Source organism: Nerophis ophidion, linkage group LG18 (genome assembly GCF_033978795.1).
Source record: "Nerophis ophidion isolate RoL-2023_Sa linkage group LG18, RoL_Noph_v1.0, whole genome shotgun sequence".
NCBI classification, from domain to species: domain Eukaryota; kingdom Metazoa; phylum Chordata; class Actinopteri; order Syngnathiformes; family Syngnathidae; genus Nerophis; species Nerophis ophidion.
In genome coordinates, this window is record NC_084628.1 from 44,199,162 (window position 1) to 44,217,670 (window position 18,509).

An 18,509-nucleotide genomic window follows, 5' to 3' on the forward strand; every position below is an offset into this window, starting at 1 on the left:
GTCTTGTGAGATGACGCTGGCTGCTGCAAGATCATTATTATGAAAATATGACCGAGAGGAAGGCGAGAAACACTTTTTATTTCAACAGACTCTCGCGCCGTACCTTCCGTCAAAACTCTAAAGGCCGACTGCACATTTCCTATCTTCACAATAAAAGCCCTGCTTCATGCTGCCCGCGCTAACTAAATACAGAGTCTCGGAAAACTGGCGTGCACAAGCGATCCCTCAGAAAGCTGGCGTGCACATCACTTGTGCAGGCCAGCTTTCCGAGACTCTTATTTTGTTAGCGCAGGCAGCATGAAGCAGGGCTTTTATTGTGAAGATAGGAAATGTGCAGTCGGCCTTTAGAGTTTTGACGGAAGGGACGGCGCGAAAGTCTGTTGAAATAAAAAGTGTTTCTCGCCTTCCTCTCTGTCATTTTTTCATAATAATGAACTGGCAGCAGCCAGCGTCATCTCACAAGACCCTCGGGTGCCGTGAATGTCAATCAAGCAAGCTACGGAATTTGCCGCCAATGTTTTTCTTGTAAAGTGTATGGAAGCTGGATGAATTAGATGCCAAAAACCAACCACTTTCATGTGGTATTGTACAGAAAGGACAACTTTTTTTCTCCTCCATTTGAAAATGTGGGCGTTATCATCATTACTGTCTGATTCCAATCAATGCAAGTCATCAGAATCAGGTAATACACCAACTTATATTCTTGTCTTTGTGAAAGAAAGACATCTATATGTGTTACACATGCTTGTATTATCATTAAACACATTTAACTTGTTTACAAAAATGTCTCTTTCATAAATAAATAAATATAAATGATATATATAAATGAGGTAGATCCCCTCGAGTTGGTCAATTGAAAAGTAGCTCGCCTGCAGAAAAAGTGTGGGCACCCCTGATCTACGTCCTCACCTATGGTCATGAGCTTTGGGTTATGACCGAAAAGACACGATCATGGGTACTGAAATGAATTTCCTCCACCGGGTGGCGGGTCTCTCCCTTAGAGATAGGGTGAGAAGCTCTGCCATCCGGGAGGAACTCAAAGTAAAGCCGCTGCTCCTCCACATGGAGAGGAGCCAGATGAGGTGGTCCGGGCATCTGGTCAGGATGCCACCTGAATGCCTCCCTAGGTTAAAGTTAAAGTTAAAGTACACACACACACTAGGTGTGGTGAAATTTGTCCTCTGCATTTGACCAAACCCCTGGGAGGTGAGGGGAGCAGTGAGCAGCAGCGGTTGCCGCGCCCGGGAATCATTTATGGGGATTTAATCCCCAATTCCAACCCTTGACGCTGAGTGCCAAGCAGGAAGGTAATGGCTCCCATTTTTATAGTAACTGGTATGACTCGGTCGGGGTTTGAACTCACAACCTACCCATCTCAGGGCAGACACTCTAACTCAGGGGTCACCAACCTTTTTGAAAGCAAGAGCTACTTCTTGGGTACTGATTAATGCCAAGGGCTACCAGTTTGATAGACACTTAAATAAATTGCTAGAAATAGCCAATTTGTTCAATTTACCTTAAATTAATAAATCTATATTTATTTAAAAAAAATGGGTATTTCTGTCTGTCATTCCGTCGTACATTTTTTTTCCTTTTACGGAAGATTTTTTGTACAGAATAAATGATGACAAAAACACTTAATTGATCAGTTTAAATGAGGAGAAAACAGGAAAAAAATGAACATTTAATTTTGAAACATAGTTTATCTTCAATTTCGACTCTTTAAAATTCAAAATTCAACCCAAAAAAGAAGAGAAAAACTAGCTAATTCGAATCTTTTAAAAAAAATTAAAAACATTTTTTATGAAAAGTCATTAATAATTTTTCCTGATTAAGATTAATTCTGGAATTTTAATGACATGTTTTAAAAAGGTTAAAATCCAATCTGCACTTTGTTAGAATATATAACAAATTGGACCAAGCTATATTTCTAACAAAGACAAATCATTATTTCTTCTAGATTTTCCAGAACAAAAATTTTAAAAGAAATTCAAAAGACTTTGAAATAAGATTTAAATTTGATTGTACAGATTTTCTAGATTTGCCAGAATATTTTTGGGGAATTTTAATGATAATAAGTTTGAAGAAATATTTCCCAAATATTCTTCGCCGAAAAAACAGAAGCTAAAATGAAGAATTAAATTAAAATATATTTATTATCCTTTACAATAAAAAAAATAAAAAATACTTTAATATTGATTTAAATTGTCAGGAAAGAAGAGGAAGGAATTTAAAAGGTAAAAAGCTATATATGTTTAAAAACCCAAAAATATTTTATATGGTTGTATTTTTTTCTCTAAAATTGTCTTTCTGAAAATTATAAGAAGCAAAGTAAAAAAATTTATGAATTTATTTAAACAAGTGGAGACCAAATCTTTAAAATATTTTCTTGGATTTTCAAATTCTATTTGAGTTTTGTCTCTCTTAGAATTAAAAATGTCGAGCAAAGCGAGACCAGCTTGCTAGTAAATAAATACAATTTAAAAAATAGAGGCAGCTCACTGGTAAGTGCTGTTATTTGAGCTATTTTTAGAACAGACCAGCGGGCGACTCATCTGGTCCTTACGGGCGACCTGGTGTTGGTGACCCCTGGTCTAACTACTAGGCGTTTAGGGCACGTCCATCTGGTAGGAGGCCACGGGGAAGACCCAGGACACGTTGGGAAGACTTTGTCTCCCTGCTGGCCTGGGAACACCTCGGGATCCCCGTGAGGAGCTGGACCAAGTGGTTGGGGAGAGGGAAGTCTTGGCTTCCCTGCTTAAGCTGCAGCCCCCGCGACACCGACCTCGGAGAAGCGGAAGAAAACAGATGGATGGATGGATGTACAACAGGGGTGTCCAAAATGCGGCCCGGGGACCATTTGAGGCCCACAGCTAATTGTTTACTGGCCCGCCACACATTCTGGAAATGCCATTTTAAAAAAACATTAAAAAAAAGTGGAATGAGGTGAAATCGAACTAGAAAAAGTTGCAATGTTGACACAAAGCTGTCAATGCAGGCTGTTTATTTTAGTTTGTCTATATTTATTTTTCTTTTTTTGCCATTGCTCAAAAAAAAAAATAATAATTCAATGTTATAGTGAATTATTGAGCTATTCAAGGCTCCAATTGTTTCAAATATTTCACTTTAAAAGGTTTTATGTGGAAAATAGTGCATATTGTGTGGTTGCAATATAAAACAACATTTTCTTTGACAAAAGAGCATAAAACAAACAAAATAAGAGTTCAAACGTAAAATGGACAGATATATAAGAAGTTGATCTTGTAACATAGGTGTTGAAAATAAAAATAAAAACTAATAAAAATGTATCACTTCATGGGATGGGCACCTTTTGGATCCAAGATATATTTAATGGGATTTTATTTATCTTTTCACTGATTACTCAAAAATAATAATGAATTACAATCAATGGTGTCCTGCATTATTGATCTTTTTAAAGCTCTAATTACTTCACATCAAACATTGCTTTCTGAATGTTTTGGGCAGTCGGGGAAATACTGCATATTTCAGTTTTATTATAAGAAAGAAAGTTGTCTTTGACAAAAAAGGCACAAAACCTTTTTCTTTTTTTTTATTCTTAATATCAACCTGAAGTTGATACACTGTAGAGATTTACTGTAAGCGTTAAATAAACATAAAAAAAATGACAATTCAACTTGTTTTTAACATTTTAATAACTGAACCCTTCATGGAGCCCTAAAGGTAAACAAAAAAAAATCCAAAATACCGTATTTTCCGCGCTATAAGCCGCACCTAAAAACCACAGATTTTCTCAAAAGCTGACAGTGCGGCTTATAACCCGCTGCGCCTTATATATGGAGTCATATAAATATTTATTTTCATAAAGTTTAGGTCTCACAATTACGGTAAACAGCCGCCATCTTTTATCCCCGTAGAAGAGGATGTGCTTCTTCTTCTACGGTACGCAACCGCCAAGGTAAGCAACCGCCAAGGTAAGCACCCGCCCCCGTAGAAGAAGAAGCGCGCGGCTAATACGATTCATTTCATTTGTGTGTTTCTGTAAACATGACCACAAAATGGCTCCTACTAAGAGACACGCGGACAACGCAGAATTCAAACTCAAGGCAATAAGTCACGCAGAAGAACACGGAAGTAGAGCAGCAGCAGAGAATTGAACATAAATGAATCAATGGTGCGTAGGTGGAGGAAGCAACAAGATGACCTCACCATTTTGGATGTCGTATTCGCCCAACTTTTTAATTCAGAATTTGAGGGATTTATGGATGAGGAATAACTTCAGAAAGTGAGCTTTAAATGTTTATTTTGTGTGCTGTGACATTAATGTTTGAGCAACGTTGAGTTATCAATGTTTTTGCACATTATATTTTGAGTGTTACTATTGTTGGGATTGCACATTATATTTTGAGTGTTACTATTGTTGGGATTGCACATTTTCACATTATATTTTGAGTGTTACTATTGTAGTGATTGCACATTATATTTTGAGTGTTACTATTGTTGTGATTGCACATTTGCACATTATATTTTGAGTGTTACTATTGTAGTGATTGCACATTACATTTTGAGTGTTACTATTGTTGTGATTGCAAATTTGCACATTATATTTTCAGTGTTACTATTGTTGGGATTGCACATTTGCACATTATATTTTGAGTGTTACTATTGTAGTGATTGCACATTATATTTTGAGTGTTACTATTGTTGGGATTGCACATTATATTTTGAGTGTTACTATTGTAGTGATTGCACATTATATTTTGAGTGTTACTATTGTTGTGATTGCACATTTGCACATTATATTTTCAGTGTTACTATTGTTGGGATTGCACATTTGCACATTATATTTTCAGTGTTACTATTGTAGTGATTGCACATTATATTTTGAGTGTTACTATTGTTGGGATTGCACATTATATTTTGAGTGTTACTATTGTTGGGATTGCACATGTTCACATTATATTTTGAGTGTTACTATTGTAGTGATTGCACATTATATTTTGAGTGTTACTATTGTTGGGATTGCATATTATATTTTGAGTGTTACTATTGTTGGGATTGCACATTTTCACATTATATTTTGAGTGTTACGATTGTTGTGATTGCACATTTGCACATTATATTTTGAGTGTTACTATTGTAGTGATTGCACATTATATTTTGAGTGTTACTATTGTTGGGATTGCACATTTGCACATTATATTTTCAGTGTTACTATTGTTGGGATTGCACATTTGCACATTATATTTTGAGTGTTACTAATGTTGGGATTGCACATTTGCACACTGCTTTGTATGTAATATATTATTAAAGTTTGACTGACCTATCCGACTGTTTTTTTGACATTCCCTTTAGCGCAGCGTAGGCGTGGCTTATGACCCGGGGCGGCTTATAGGTGAACAAAGTTTTTAAAAATGCCATTCACTGAAGGTGCGGCTTATAGCGCGGAAGATACGGTATTTTGTTATGGTTTGAAAAATATCAAAATGGCCCCCGCACGCTTAAATTGTTCCGTGTGTGGCCCTCCGTGGAAAAAGTTTGGACTCCCCTGATGTACAGCCACTGGTGCTGATGCTCCCTCCAGAGCAGACTAACCAGGCCCTCAGCTGATAGTCAGCAGAGCAAAACACACACACCATGTTTCCACTTGCAAGCGCGCGGCTGCTGTGTGTGAGGACCTACATCAGCCATTACATCATTGTCTCGCTGCAAGTTAAGAATAGCCCCCCCGTCAGAGCGGGCGCTGACTTATTGGGAGCAGTACAATCCAAAGATATTACTGTAGGTCTAAGCGTGTGGGAATATGATGACCTGCTTACGCTATAGATGAACTCAACTCATCTCCACTGCAACATACAGTACGTGGCCCCCTTCAGGACTCCAGTACGGCAGCAGCAGCAACGTGACTGCGTGTCCCTCCTCGACCTTGCTGCGCCGGCTGATCACACACCGCCGTGCACGTGTGTCACAGCCACAACTCGCCTCTTTTTGTTGTTGTTGAAGAAAGCCTCTTAAAAAAGGTATCACTACTGGGGACAAGATCTAATGTGGACATATTAGGGTGCTGCTTTTTGTCCTCCTCATCTGTTGGTGCTGTCTGCATGCATGAAAGGGTCCTCCCGGGGACATTTTTGTAGCCTGGCGAGGCATCTAGCACAAGTTAATGGCGTGAGGCGTCGTCTTACCTGGGACATCAATTATTTTCTTGTACACGTTTAAGAAGGCGGCCTCTGCTTCTTTACTTCTCTTGCTCAGGGCATCGATCTGCAGCGGAAATAGAGATTTAAATGTTAGTCGTACTATACATCACACCTTCACTCATTAACACTCGCAGTCACGCGCAGGTGAAATCTTTTTTCCTCCATTTCCATTGTCAACATTTGAGTCTACCAAAATGACTATTGTGAAGTGAAGTGAATTATATTTATATAGCGCTTTTATTGTGAAGAATCTAGCCTGGAAAGAGTCATGCACGTGTCCACCATTCAGGCTCAGTTTGGTAGACATTTTCTTTCTGTTCCCATCATAAAAAGTTAGAAAGTGTATCAAAATAACCATTTGGCATCCTTCTATTTGCATACTAACCACTGAGGGCAAAGTACACTTCAGGCAAGTGATACAGTACACTTTGTGACATTTAACACAGTTAAAAACATACAATAGACACACCTCATGTGTTTCTATTGTATGTGGTGGTTCTATTACCACAGACACAGGTGGACCATTCTGTGAAAATATGTCCACAATCACTCTCCATTGCAATCGACAACCCAAAGAATGGTAATTGAAACACATACAGTATATATATATATTATATATATATATATATATATATATATATATATATATATATACATACACACATATATATACACATATATACACACACATATATATACACACATACATATATATATATACACATACATATATATACACACATACATATATATATACATATATACATACATATAATACATATATATATACACATATACATATATACACACAAATACATATAATACATATATATATATTTATATACATATAATACATATATATATACACATATACATATACACATATACATATAATACATATATATATATATTTATATACATATAATACATATATATATATTTATATACATATATATATACACATATACATATAATACATATACATACATAAATATACCTATGTGTGTGCATATAAACACACGCACGCACGCGTAACTGTGTTACACATATACATATATATTTATACACACATATATATATACACATATACATATACATACATAAATATACCTATGTGTGTGCATATAAACGCGCGCACGCACGCACGCGTAACTGTGTTACACATATACATATATATTTATACACACATATATATATACACATATACATACATAAATATACCTATGTGTGTGCATATAAACGCGCGCACGCACGCACGCACGCACGCACGCACGCACGCACGCACGCACGCACGCACGCACGCACGCACGCACGCACGCACGCACGCACGCACGCACGCACGCACGCACGCACGCACGCACGCACGCACGCACGCACGCACGCACGCACGCACGCACGCACGCACGCACGCACGCACGCACGCACGCACGCACGCACGCACGCACGCACGCACGCACGCACGCACGCACGCACGCACGCACGCACGCACGCACGCACGCACGCACGCACGCACGCACGCACGCACGCACGCACGCACGCACGCACGCACGCACGCACGCACGCACGCACGCACGCACGCACGCACGCACGCACGCACGCACGCACGCACGCACGCACGCACGCACGCACGCACGCACGCACGCACGCACGCACGCACGCACGCACGCACGCACGCACGCACGCACGCACGCACGCACGCACGCACGCACGCACGCACACACACACACACACACACACACACACACACACACACACACACACACACACACACACACACACACACACACACACACACACACACACACACACACACACACACCCACACACACACACTGAATGAGGAGAAGGTGTGTCCAAACGTTTGGCCTGTAAAACTTTGTGGTTTTATTATTGGCTGGTGTCAACATTTCGTTTTGTTCTAAAAGTGTTCTTGCTGTTTTTCCAGTTTTTGCAGATGTCTTTTTTTATTTGAACTGTGCCCGCAGAGCCAATGCAGGCATGTGTCTTGAACTTAATGAAAAAGACTGAAAATAAGCCGTGGGTCTGGGGTCCACAGGTCCCCAGCCAGGTCCAGGGCGGTGCCTCCCTCTCTCTTCTTGTGTGGCATGTAGCTTAGCTCCCCGCCACATGTGTCTGGGGCCATGTCTACACTAAGTTGTTGAACTCCTTAAAATAATTATTATTTAGCCTCAGCCCCGTTTCAGCCACACTGAACCAGCGTTTAAGGTCCCCGTCCTCGGACACATTTTTACACGGGGAAGTCAGCCGTGTATTTCTTGAACCTCCGGCACTTAGCTGTGTATGGACTCATGGATCCTTTACAAACTGAGTTCGGAGAGGAAGTGATGCCAGAAAGACCCCGCCCACAAAGGAAGTGACGCCAGAAAGACCGCGCTGCACACTGGAAGTGATGCCAGAAAGGCCGCGCTACACACAGGAAGAGACATCAGAAAGAAGGCGCCATAGTCAGCTTCATAACAAAGATGGAGGAGAGTCACCCATCTTCTACTTGTACAGACGCTGGTGGAAATCACACATGAATACCTTAAGAGAAAACCATTGCAGTTATTTGGGATAAACCACTTCTCAGACGGCAAGAGAACTTTCCAATGTCCGCCCAGGTCGACTGTGAGTCTTTTTACTGAAAAACTTTGTCCCTTCCTCCCGTGGATGTGATGGTGATGGTGCTAGGCAGTGTGTGACTACAAATATCACTTTATGGATGTGACTGTGAAATGGCCAGGCAGCGTGCATGATGCCCGCATCTTTGCTAACTCACTGTTATGCTGATGACACCCAACTCTACATGCCCCTAAAGCTGACCAACACGCCGGATTGTAGTCAGCTGGAGGCGTGTTTTCATGAAATTAAACAATGGATGTCCGCCAACTTTTTGCAACTCAACGCCAAAAAAAAACGGAAATGCTGATTATCGGTCCTGCTAGACACCGACCTCTATTTAATAATACAACTTTAACATTTGACAACCAAACAATTAAACAAGGCAACTCGGTAAAGAATCTGGGTATTATCTTCCACCCAACTCTCTCCTTTGAGTCACACATTAAGAGTGTTACTAAAACAGCATTCTTTCATCTCCGTAATATCGCTATAATCCGTTCCATTTCGTCCACTAAAGACGCCGAGATCATTATCCACGCGTTTGTTACGGCTTGCCTCGATTACTGTAACGTATTATTTTGGGGTCTCCCCATGTCTAGCATTAAAAGATTACAGTTGGTACAAAATGCGGCTGCTAGACTTTTGACAAGAACAAGAAAATGTGATCATATTACGCCTATACTGTGTATACCATTATATACCTACATACATATATATATATATATATATATATATATATATACTGGCTTACCTGCACTGGCTTCCTGTGCACTTAAGATGTGACTTTAAGGTTTTACTAAAGTATAAAATACTACATGGTCTAGCTCCAGCCTATCTTGCCAATTGCCCACATATGCGGTCTTCTCCAAGGTTTCTCAAAGTCATCATTGTCACTGTCACCGACGTCCCACTGGGTGTGAGTTTTCCTTGCCCTTAAATGGGCTCTGTACCGAGGATGTTGTTGTGGTTTGTGCAGCCCCTTGAGACACTTGTGATTTAGGGCTATATAAATAAACATTGATTGATTGATTGTTTGGATGTACTTTGTGGACGCCATCTTTGATCCACAGTAAGTCTTTGCTGTCGTCCAGCATTGTATTTTTGTTCACTCTGTAGCCAGTTCAGTTTTAGTTTCGTTCTGCATAGTCTTCCCTAAGCTTCAATGCCTTTTCTTGGGGGCACTCACCTTTTGTTTACTTTTGGTTTAAGCATTAGATACCTTTTTACCTGCATGCTGTCTCCGCTGTCACTTGCATATTGTGATCATGACAACGCATCGTCGTTGTTCTCGACATCTACAAAGCAATTAGCTACCGGCTGCCCCCTACTGATATGAAAGAGAATAACATGCCGAGCAACAACACATCATTTTGAGACTCTAATTTCTGGTTTGCAAAACATATATTTAGCCCAAATAGGTGAAACTACAATATCTCCCACGGCACAGCAGACAGTATCTCGCAGCACACTGGACACGGCCTTAGTTTGTTGCGTGTAACCACAGTTGTGTTGAGTGCTTCCTTCCCATGCAGCCAGCTCAGCTGTTCAAGCGGCGATGGACGCATTCCGTTTGGTGTGTGTATTTGTGTCTGTCTGTCCTGAGTGCAAGTGTGGTTGTATCTCCTCTAGCACGCTGACATCATTAAACAGCTGGCTCAGTCTTTCCAGCCACAGCAGGGGCAGATTATTCAGTCAGCTCTTAGCGGCAATACAGTGCAGATCCATTACCCATGCGGCCATTAACCGGCCACGACACCGCATGCATTCCAACCCCCATCTTATCCAAATGTGACAGCATTACAATGGATCCATAAGGTATTATTTCTAAAATCAGGGAGGAAAGGTTGAATCCAGTTGTCCATGGTGAAGCATTGACAACTGGATCAGTAGGCAAACCGCACGTATGAAGAGAAGTCCAAACAGACGCCGAATAAAAACAATCAGCTGCTGCTACTGTACTGCGGCTTACTCACTCAGACTAAACAGCCATGTGTTTCTCCGCTCGCTCCTCCAGCAGAGAGAGAGAAGAGAATGAAGACAAAAGCCTTTATAAGTCCAAATATGAAGTCTTCACATTCCCAGCCAAAGCAGTAGTGTAAGTGATGGCTGGTTTCGGGGTTCTTGCCACTGTAAACAAAGTGGGATCCATGTAATTCAGCCTGGGCTCCTATGGGAACCTAATAAATATCTTCACATGGCTTTGATTCATCTCTGGTTTTTTTAGCCGCAAAACATCTGGCTTCCAGCAGCCCTTCGTCTCTATTATTTCGACGTCTTTCTCTCACTCCAATTCTCTCTCTCGTCACTTCCTTGCACTCGCATTTCTCGTTTTTTTCTTTCTTTCTTTCCATCGATGTTTGTCACGTGCTTCTCTCTCATACATACAGGAAGGACAGGACGGACAGGACCTGTAGAGACATGCGCACTCACACACAAACTGCTATTATGTCTCATTCTCACACCATGTTGTCTCATGTACTTTGGCCCTCATGTGCCTTGATGGGAGTGATGGGGAACCTGGATGACGGGGACACTAATGGGAGATTACAGATACCATCACTAATACCGCTCACACGCCACAATGCAACCTGTTCAAATGGCGTGTAGAACATAAATATGTAGACGCCAGAGGGTCAAAACTGCACAACCTAGGCCAGTACACCGTCTTCAAAGACAATAATGACTTGTCGGAGTGGTGTCAATGCAATAGGAAGTTTGTTTTTGTGGTCATGGATTAGTGTGAGAGCTATGAGAAACACTCTTACACAAACACCTCGCTGCCAAAGTGTCAATCAAAACTGCCTTTGATAGGTATCTTGCATTCACAACAGAAACACTGTCCCCATGAGTTGGAAATGGACCGGTAAAAATAGGAATGTACAGTAAATGATCTAATTATAGCCTGGCTATTTAATTAACTTAATCACAAAGAGGTCAGAGTGTTAATTGAAATCAGGTACTCCCAAAATGGGAAAACTCATATATCCATCCATTTTCTACCGCTTATTCCCTTCGGGGTCGCGGGAGGGGCTGGAGCCTATCACAGTTACAATCGGGCGGAAGGCGGGGTACAGCCTGGACAAGTCGCTACCTCATCACAGGGCCAACACAGATAGACAGACAACATTCACACACGAGGACCATTTTAGTGTTGCCAATCAACCTATCCCCAGGTGCATGTCTTTGGAGGTGGGAGGGGCCTATCCCCAGGTGCATGTCTTTGGAGGTGGGAGGGGCCTATCCCCAGGTGCATGTCTTTGGAGGTGGGAGGAGCCTATCCCCAGGTGCATGTCTTTGGAGGTGGGAAGAAGCCGGAGTACCCGGAGGGAACCCACGCAGTCACGGGGAGAACATGCAAACTCCACACAGAAAGATCCCGAGCCCGGGATTGAACCCATGACTACTCAGGACCTTCGTATTGTGAGGCAGACGCACTAACCCCTGTTCACCGTGCTGCCAAAAAATCATATATAACAAGTTTTTTTATCTTTTTATTTTTTATTCTAATAATGATTTTTCAGAGCCTGAAAGGTGGAAAGGAAAAGATCATGTTTCGCACAATAGAGCAGCAACAGAACCATTGTCGTGACAGCAGTAAGAAGCAGGCTGAACTGCTCAGTCAACATTAATAGTACTGATAGTACAGTACAGGACAACAGTTTGGACACACCTTCTCATTGATTGCATTTTCTTTATGTCCATGACTATTTACATTGTAGATTGTCACATCAAAACTAGGAATGAACACATGTGGAGTTATGTACTTAACAAGAAGCATGTTTTATATACTAGTTTCTTCAAAATAGCCACCCTTTGCTCTGATTACTGCTTTGCACACTCTTGGCATTCTCTCCATGAGCTTCAAGCACACCTGTGAAGTGAAAACCATTTCAGGTGACTACATTTTTAAGCTCGTGGAGAGAATGCCAAGAGTGTGCAAAGCAGTAATCAGAGCAAAGGGTGGCTATTTTGAAGGAATTAGAATATAAAACATATTTAAAGTTATTTCGTCTTTTTTTTTTTTTTTTTTTTAAGTACATCTGTTGGATGCTGACCAATCATAATGTTTCAAATGCAAATATGGCCATTGGGTGGAATTATGGAGCTTGACAGCGTTTTGTGCGGAGCTGAAGGAGTCTGCCAATCACGGTGTGGTATGTGGCTCTGGAGGGCCAGACATTGACCTCACTTGCGTCATGCAAGCAGAGAAACGTTTTGCTGCTTTTCCACAAGACCTGCACGCGCTCTTCCTCGCTCCTTCCCTCCCTTGCTCGCTCGCCCGCCTGCTCGCTCGCTCCCTCCCCCGGCGCCGCTGTAACATTCCGGGCCAGGGAGCTGAGTGGCCCGGTAGCTTCCGAAGCACTCCGCCGAAGGACCGAGCGACAATACAAAACCGTGGTGCATTGGACCCCAGCGCTGATACGCCGACAGAGTCGCTGGGCGAATTGGACGTGTAACACGTTAGTCGTGATGTTAGCCCGTTTGGGGCTAATTGTGCTACTGTAACTGTAAACTCCACAGCGAGTCCACCCCACCTCCCGTAGGCTCCAAACAGAGACAATTTTTGTAATTTGGGTCCAAAAATGGCTCTTTCAACGTTCCGGGTTGCCTACCCCTGCGTTAGTAGAAAAGCGGCAAATGAGTGAAAGCGTTTTCTTACGTGCCTGGCTGCAGTCACACCGTGACAACTGTCCGTCAGTAATAACAGTCCCCGATAACCTCGACCAATTCAAACCATTATTTGTTTTATTTTATTGTTTAATTTGCATTGCCTCACATGAGAAACACTAAATATATTTCTATATGACGCCGGATAACATTCCGAGTTGTCACTTTTTCTGCGCTCACTATCCTGGTACTTTCTCGGCTATTTTCCGCCGACACAGTGTTGCTGGAGGGAGGAAAAGCGGAACAACACACATTGCAGAAATAACAATATTCTCCGTGCGTCGACTTAATACAAAAATATTCCACAAACCCAAACAAGTCTTTTTCAAAGCCCGCAGTGAAGAGAAAGGTTAGTGGTGAGCAAAGACAATTCCAGGAAAAGTGGGAGATGCAATATTCCTTTGTTGCGCACAGCGGCAACCCGACGTGTCTTATTTGCACAGAGAAAGTTGTGGCGCACAATTCCCTTTTTTTTCATTTATATTTTGATTTTATTTTGTGTTAAAAATAAAAATATTTAAAAATATATATTTTTTAAGAAATCTTTTCTTGCGGCCCAGCCTCACCCAGACTCTGCATCCAGTGGCCCCCAGGTAAATTAAGTTTGAGACCCCTGAATTAAAACAATAAATAGAAATTGATTTTAATGTCCAATAGGGAAAAAAGAAATACCGTATTTCCTTGAATTGCCGCCGGGGCGATAATTAATTTAAAACCTCTTCTCACTCCAGCACTTACCAAAGGCATGCGGTAAATTTAGGCCTGCGCTTATAAATTTGAGTGTGATGTAAGGATACCATCATGAAAAGCACATTTAATAAAAAAAAAACCTTATTATGGTCTTACCTTTACTTATAAATGAAGTCCATGCGCAACTCCTTCTGATCAAAAGCATCGATAACTTGTTTATAGAAGTCTTCCTTATCTTTCTTCAGTTTTAAAAGGCTCTCTGTCTCGATGGAGATCTTCCTTTATTACCTCCTGCTTCCATTGAAAGTCCAGTTTAGAAAACTGTTTTATTTTAGATATGTAATCCTCCATGTTAAAAGTGCAAGCGAGAGGAAGAAATAAAGGATCGCTGCTCACTCTTGCTGCTTGTTGTCACTTCTTCTGCAGCCGAGTAGTCGCAAGAAGGATCACTAGCGCCCTCTACCACCAGGAGGCGGGAGTCATTTAATGACTCATATTTGACACACGCAGCTACGGTATATTAATAAAACATAGCTGCTTACTGTTCTTTTTAGCATATTCAATAGCTTGGACCTTAAATCCTACTGAATAGCTCTTAATCTTCTTCCCTTTATGCGATTTCAAATGATTGAAATCAGCCTCCTCCATTTTGAAAATGCTGACAGGTGAAGTGTCACTCGTGACGCGACGAGTTTGACCCGGCGGAATTTCTAGGCATATGCTAATTATTTGGCGAAACGAGTTTGACCCGGCGGAAATTCTAGACATGTGCTAATGAAAATAATATTTTGCGAAACGAGTTTGACCCGGCGTTAATCCTGAGACGGCGGTAATACTAAGCATGCGCTAATTATTTAGCAAAACAAGTTCGACCCGGCAGTAATTCTAGGCAGGTGCATACTATATACCTGGTGGCAATTCAAGGAAATACGGTATATTTAGTAAAAAAAAGATTAAGCATTTTATTAACGCATATTATTTCCAGGCTGTCGCGGGCCACATCAAATAATGTTGCGGCCCCCAGGCCTCACCTGTAGTGTAGGTGATGGCAGTGACAGAAGGGCATGATGAGAAAGAAAAAGTCTCCAGTAAGACACATAGATTATCTTTCAGCTGCGATGAAGGAAGACAGCTGGCTGACTGTACAACGACTAGGCCAAGGTCAGTGGTACGGCAGCTTTATATAGCCCAACATGGGAGGCAGGAAATAGACCTTTAATGTAGGACACACCCTACAGTTAGAGGCAGGTTAACTGCAGGACCAGAGCCATTAGACGACCACCCAGGATTTGCAAACACAACTCTTGCGGTTCCCAACATAGCAGTGTGCTCCACCGGTCCCAATCACATCTGCTTTCACATCCTCCAGCACCACCACCACCAACACCACCACCTCCCCCGCACACACACACTCCAAACAAATGAAGTGACACAAACCATAGCTCACTAGAATCAGGAGAACTGCTAGCAATTGCAAAAAAAAGGGATTCCTGACACATCCCGTGCACACAAAACACATCCGCACATACGTCAGCGCCCTTGGACCACCATCACTCACCTCCCATATCTAACCCATACTGTGTGAAGGGCATCAAGCCCACCTGAGTGCTTGGTTGCTGTGCGTGCGTGTGGCCCCGGCGGAGTCTGATAAGGGGAAGCACAGACAGAAGCCTTGGATAATGGAAAAGCTTATCTGATCGATGGACCAACAAGGAACACTAAGCATGCAACATACACACACTGGCAAAACAGCCATTTACCCAACTCAGGCTTTGTGGGAACACTGCACTTTATTGGTAATAATTACAACCTAAATGCAGCCACTTTTCAATGGCGGCGAGCGCCAAGAAGTCACGAGAGATTCGCTGGGGAGACATTCCAGACGGTTGAGTAATTTGCTTAAGCTACAAAGACATGGCACTGTTTTGTCCTCCATCAAAGGTTTTTTGAGGATGTAGGCAAATAAAGTCGGCGTAAAAACGACGCACTCTCGTGTCGCGGCACGCCAGCCGGCAGAATAGTCCACTGATTGATGGGCTCCTCTGCGACTGGCGCTGTTGTGCAGTATTATCTCAATAATCACCAGATAATGTCTTCTCGCTTGGCTGACCACCCACTATGCGCCTGATTCTGCGGGGCTGTGCACGCCGCCGCCGAGGTGTGTCGACATGAGAGCGGGGAGAACAGCTGACAAAACCCCAATTACATTGCTGCACTTTCTTTGCTCCAAATAGCGTGCGGATAATAAGCAGAACACGGTGGAGCCACTTTAAATTACAGCGCTTTTTGTTGTTGTTGTTTTTTCACCCCCCACATAACCGCTGGCTGTGGTTGCCGCCCAAACACAAGAATATGGAAAGTAAGCCCGTGTTAAACTGTAATATTCCGTGGCCAGTAGCACAGAGGACCTGTCACTATCTATTGGCATGATTTGCCTTGTGTGTACAGTGTGTGTGCGTGTGTGTGTGTGTGTGTGCGCGCTGGGAGAAGAGAATGTCCACCCACTCCAGCCCCAAATAACGCCCCAGTCCAAAACAGCCGCTTCCACTCTTCCCCTCTCTAACATATGAGAGGGAACTGGAGATGCATGGCTGCCAGAGAGGAGGAGTCTGCATGGAAATAGGCCAAAGTGATGGAGTGTGCTGTAAGCACATCAACACAAAGTCACCAGTTGTGGGTCAATGTACGTAACGTAGATATTTATACAGACCCCGTTTCCATATGAGTTGGGAAATTGTGTTAGATGTAAATATAAACAGAATACAATGATTTGCAAATCCTTTTCAACCCATATTCAGTTGAATATGCTACAAAGACAACATATTTGATGTTCAAACTCATTAACTTTTTTTTTTTGCAAATAATAATTAACTTAGAAATTCATGGGTACAACACGTGTCAAAGTAGTTGGGAAAGGGCATGTTCACCACTGTGTTACATCACCTTTTCTTTTAACAACACTCAATAAACGTTTGGGAACTGAGGAAACTAATTGTTGAAGCTTTGAAAGTGGATTCTTTCCCATTCTTGTTTTATGTAGAGCTTCAGTCCTTCAACAGTCCGGGGTCTCCGCTGTCCTATTTTACGCTTCATGATGCACCACACATTTTCAATGGGAGACAGGTCTGGACTGCAGGCGGGCCAGGAGAGTACCCGCACTCTTTTTTTACGAAGCCATGTTGTTGTAACACATGCTGAATGTGGCTTGGCATTGTCTTGCTGAAATAAGCAGGGGCGTCCATGAAAAAGACGGCGCTTAGATGGCAGCATATGTTGTTCCAAAACCTGTATGTACCTTTCAGCATTAATGGTGCCTTCACAGATGTGTAAGTTACCCATGCCTTGGGCACTAATACACCCCCATACCATCACACATGCTGGCTTTTCAACTTTGCTTCAATAACAGTCTGGATGGTTTGCTTCCCCTTTGGTCCGCATGACACAATGTCGAATATTTCCCCCAAAAATTTGAAATGTGGACTCGTCAGACCACAGAACACTCTTCCACTTTGCATCAGTCCATCTTAGGTGATCTCGGGCCCAGAGAAGCCGGCGGCGTTTCTGGATGTTGTTGATAAATGGCTTTTGCTTTGCATAGTAGAGCTTTAACTTGCACTTACAGATATAGCGACCAACTGTATTTGGTGACGGTGGTTTTCTGAAGTGTTCCTGAGCCCATGTGGTGATATCCTTTAGAGAATGATGTGGGTTTTTGATACAGTGCCGTCTGAGGGATGGAAGGTCACGGTCATTCAATGTTGGTTTCCGGCCATGCTGCTTACGTGGAGTGATTTCTCCAGATTCTCTGAACCTTTTGATGATATTATGGAGCGTAGATGTTGAAATCCCTAAATTTCTTGCAATTGCACTTTGAGAAAGGTTGTTCTTAAACTGTTTGACTATTTGCTCACGCAGTTGTGGACAAAGGGGTGTACCTCGCCCCATCTTTGTTTGTGAATTACTTAGCATTTAATGGAAGCTGTTTTTATAGCCAATCATGGCACCCACCTGTTCCCAATTAGCCTGCACACCTGTGGGATGTTCCAAATAAGTGTTTGATGAGCATTCCTCAACTTTATCAGTATTTATTGCCACCTTTCCCAACTTCTTTGTCACGTGTTGCTGGCTTCAAATTCTAGAGTTAATGATTATTTGCACAAAAAAAAATGTTTTATGAGTTTGAACATCAAATATGTTGTCTTTGTAGCATATTCAACTGAATATGGCTTGAAAATGATTTGCAAATCATTGTATTCTGTTTATTTTTACATCCAACACAATTTCCCAACTGGTATGGACAAACGGGGTTTGTACATACCGTAGATTTTTATAAACACATAAATGTGTCAT

At 42.0% G+C, this 18,509-nt stretch overlaps 1 protein-coding gene across 9 annotated transcripts in view; it reads right to left on the bottom strand.

Moving 5' to 3' along the window:
* cux1b (cut-like homeobox 1b) overlaps positions 1–18,509 on the bottom strand; it is a 207,058-nt gene that overhangs the window by 107,481 nt on the left and 81,068 nt on the right. For 8 of the 9 annotated variants that reach the window (XM_061878198.1, XM_061878193.1, XM_061878192.1 and 5 more), the window contains exon 4: positions 6,165–6,243. In XM_061878198.1, the coding sequence (XP_061734182.1) occupies positions 6,165–6,243 (79 nt within the window). Of the gene's footprint in view, positions 1–6,164; positions 6,244–10,774; positions 11,593–18,509 lie in introns of those variants that run through there. The other variant, XM_061878197.1, reaches the window with a different exon arrangement.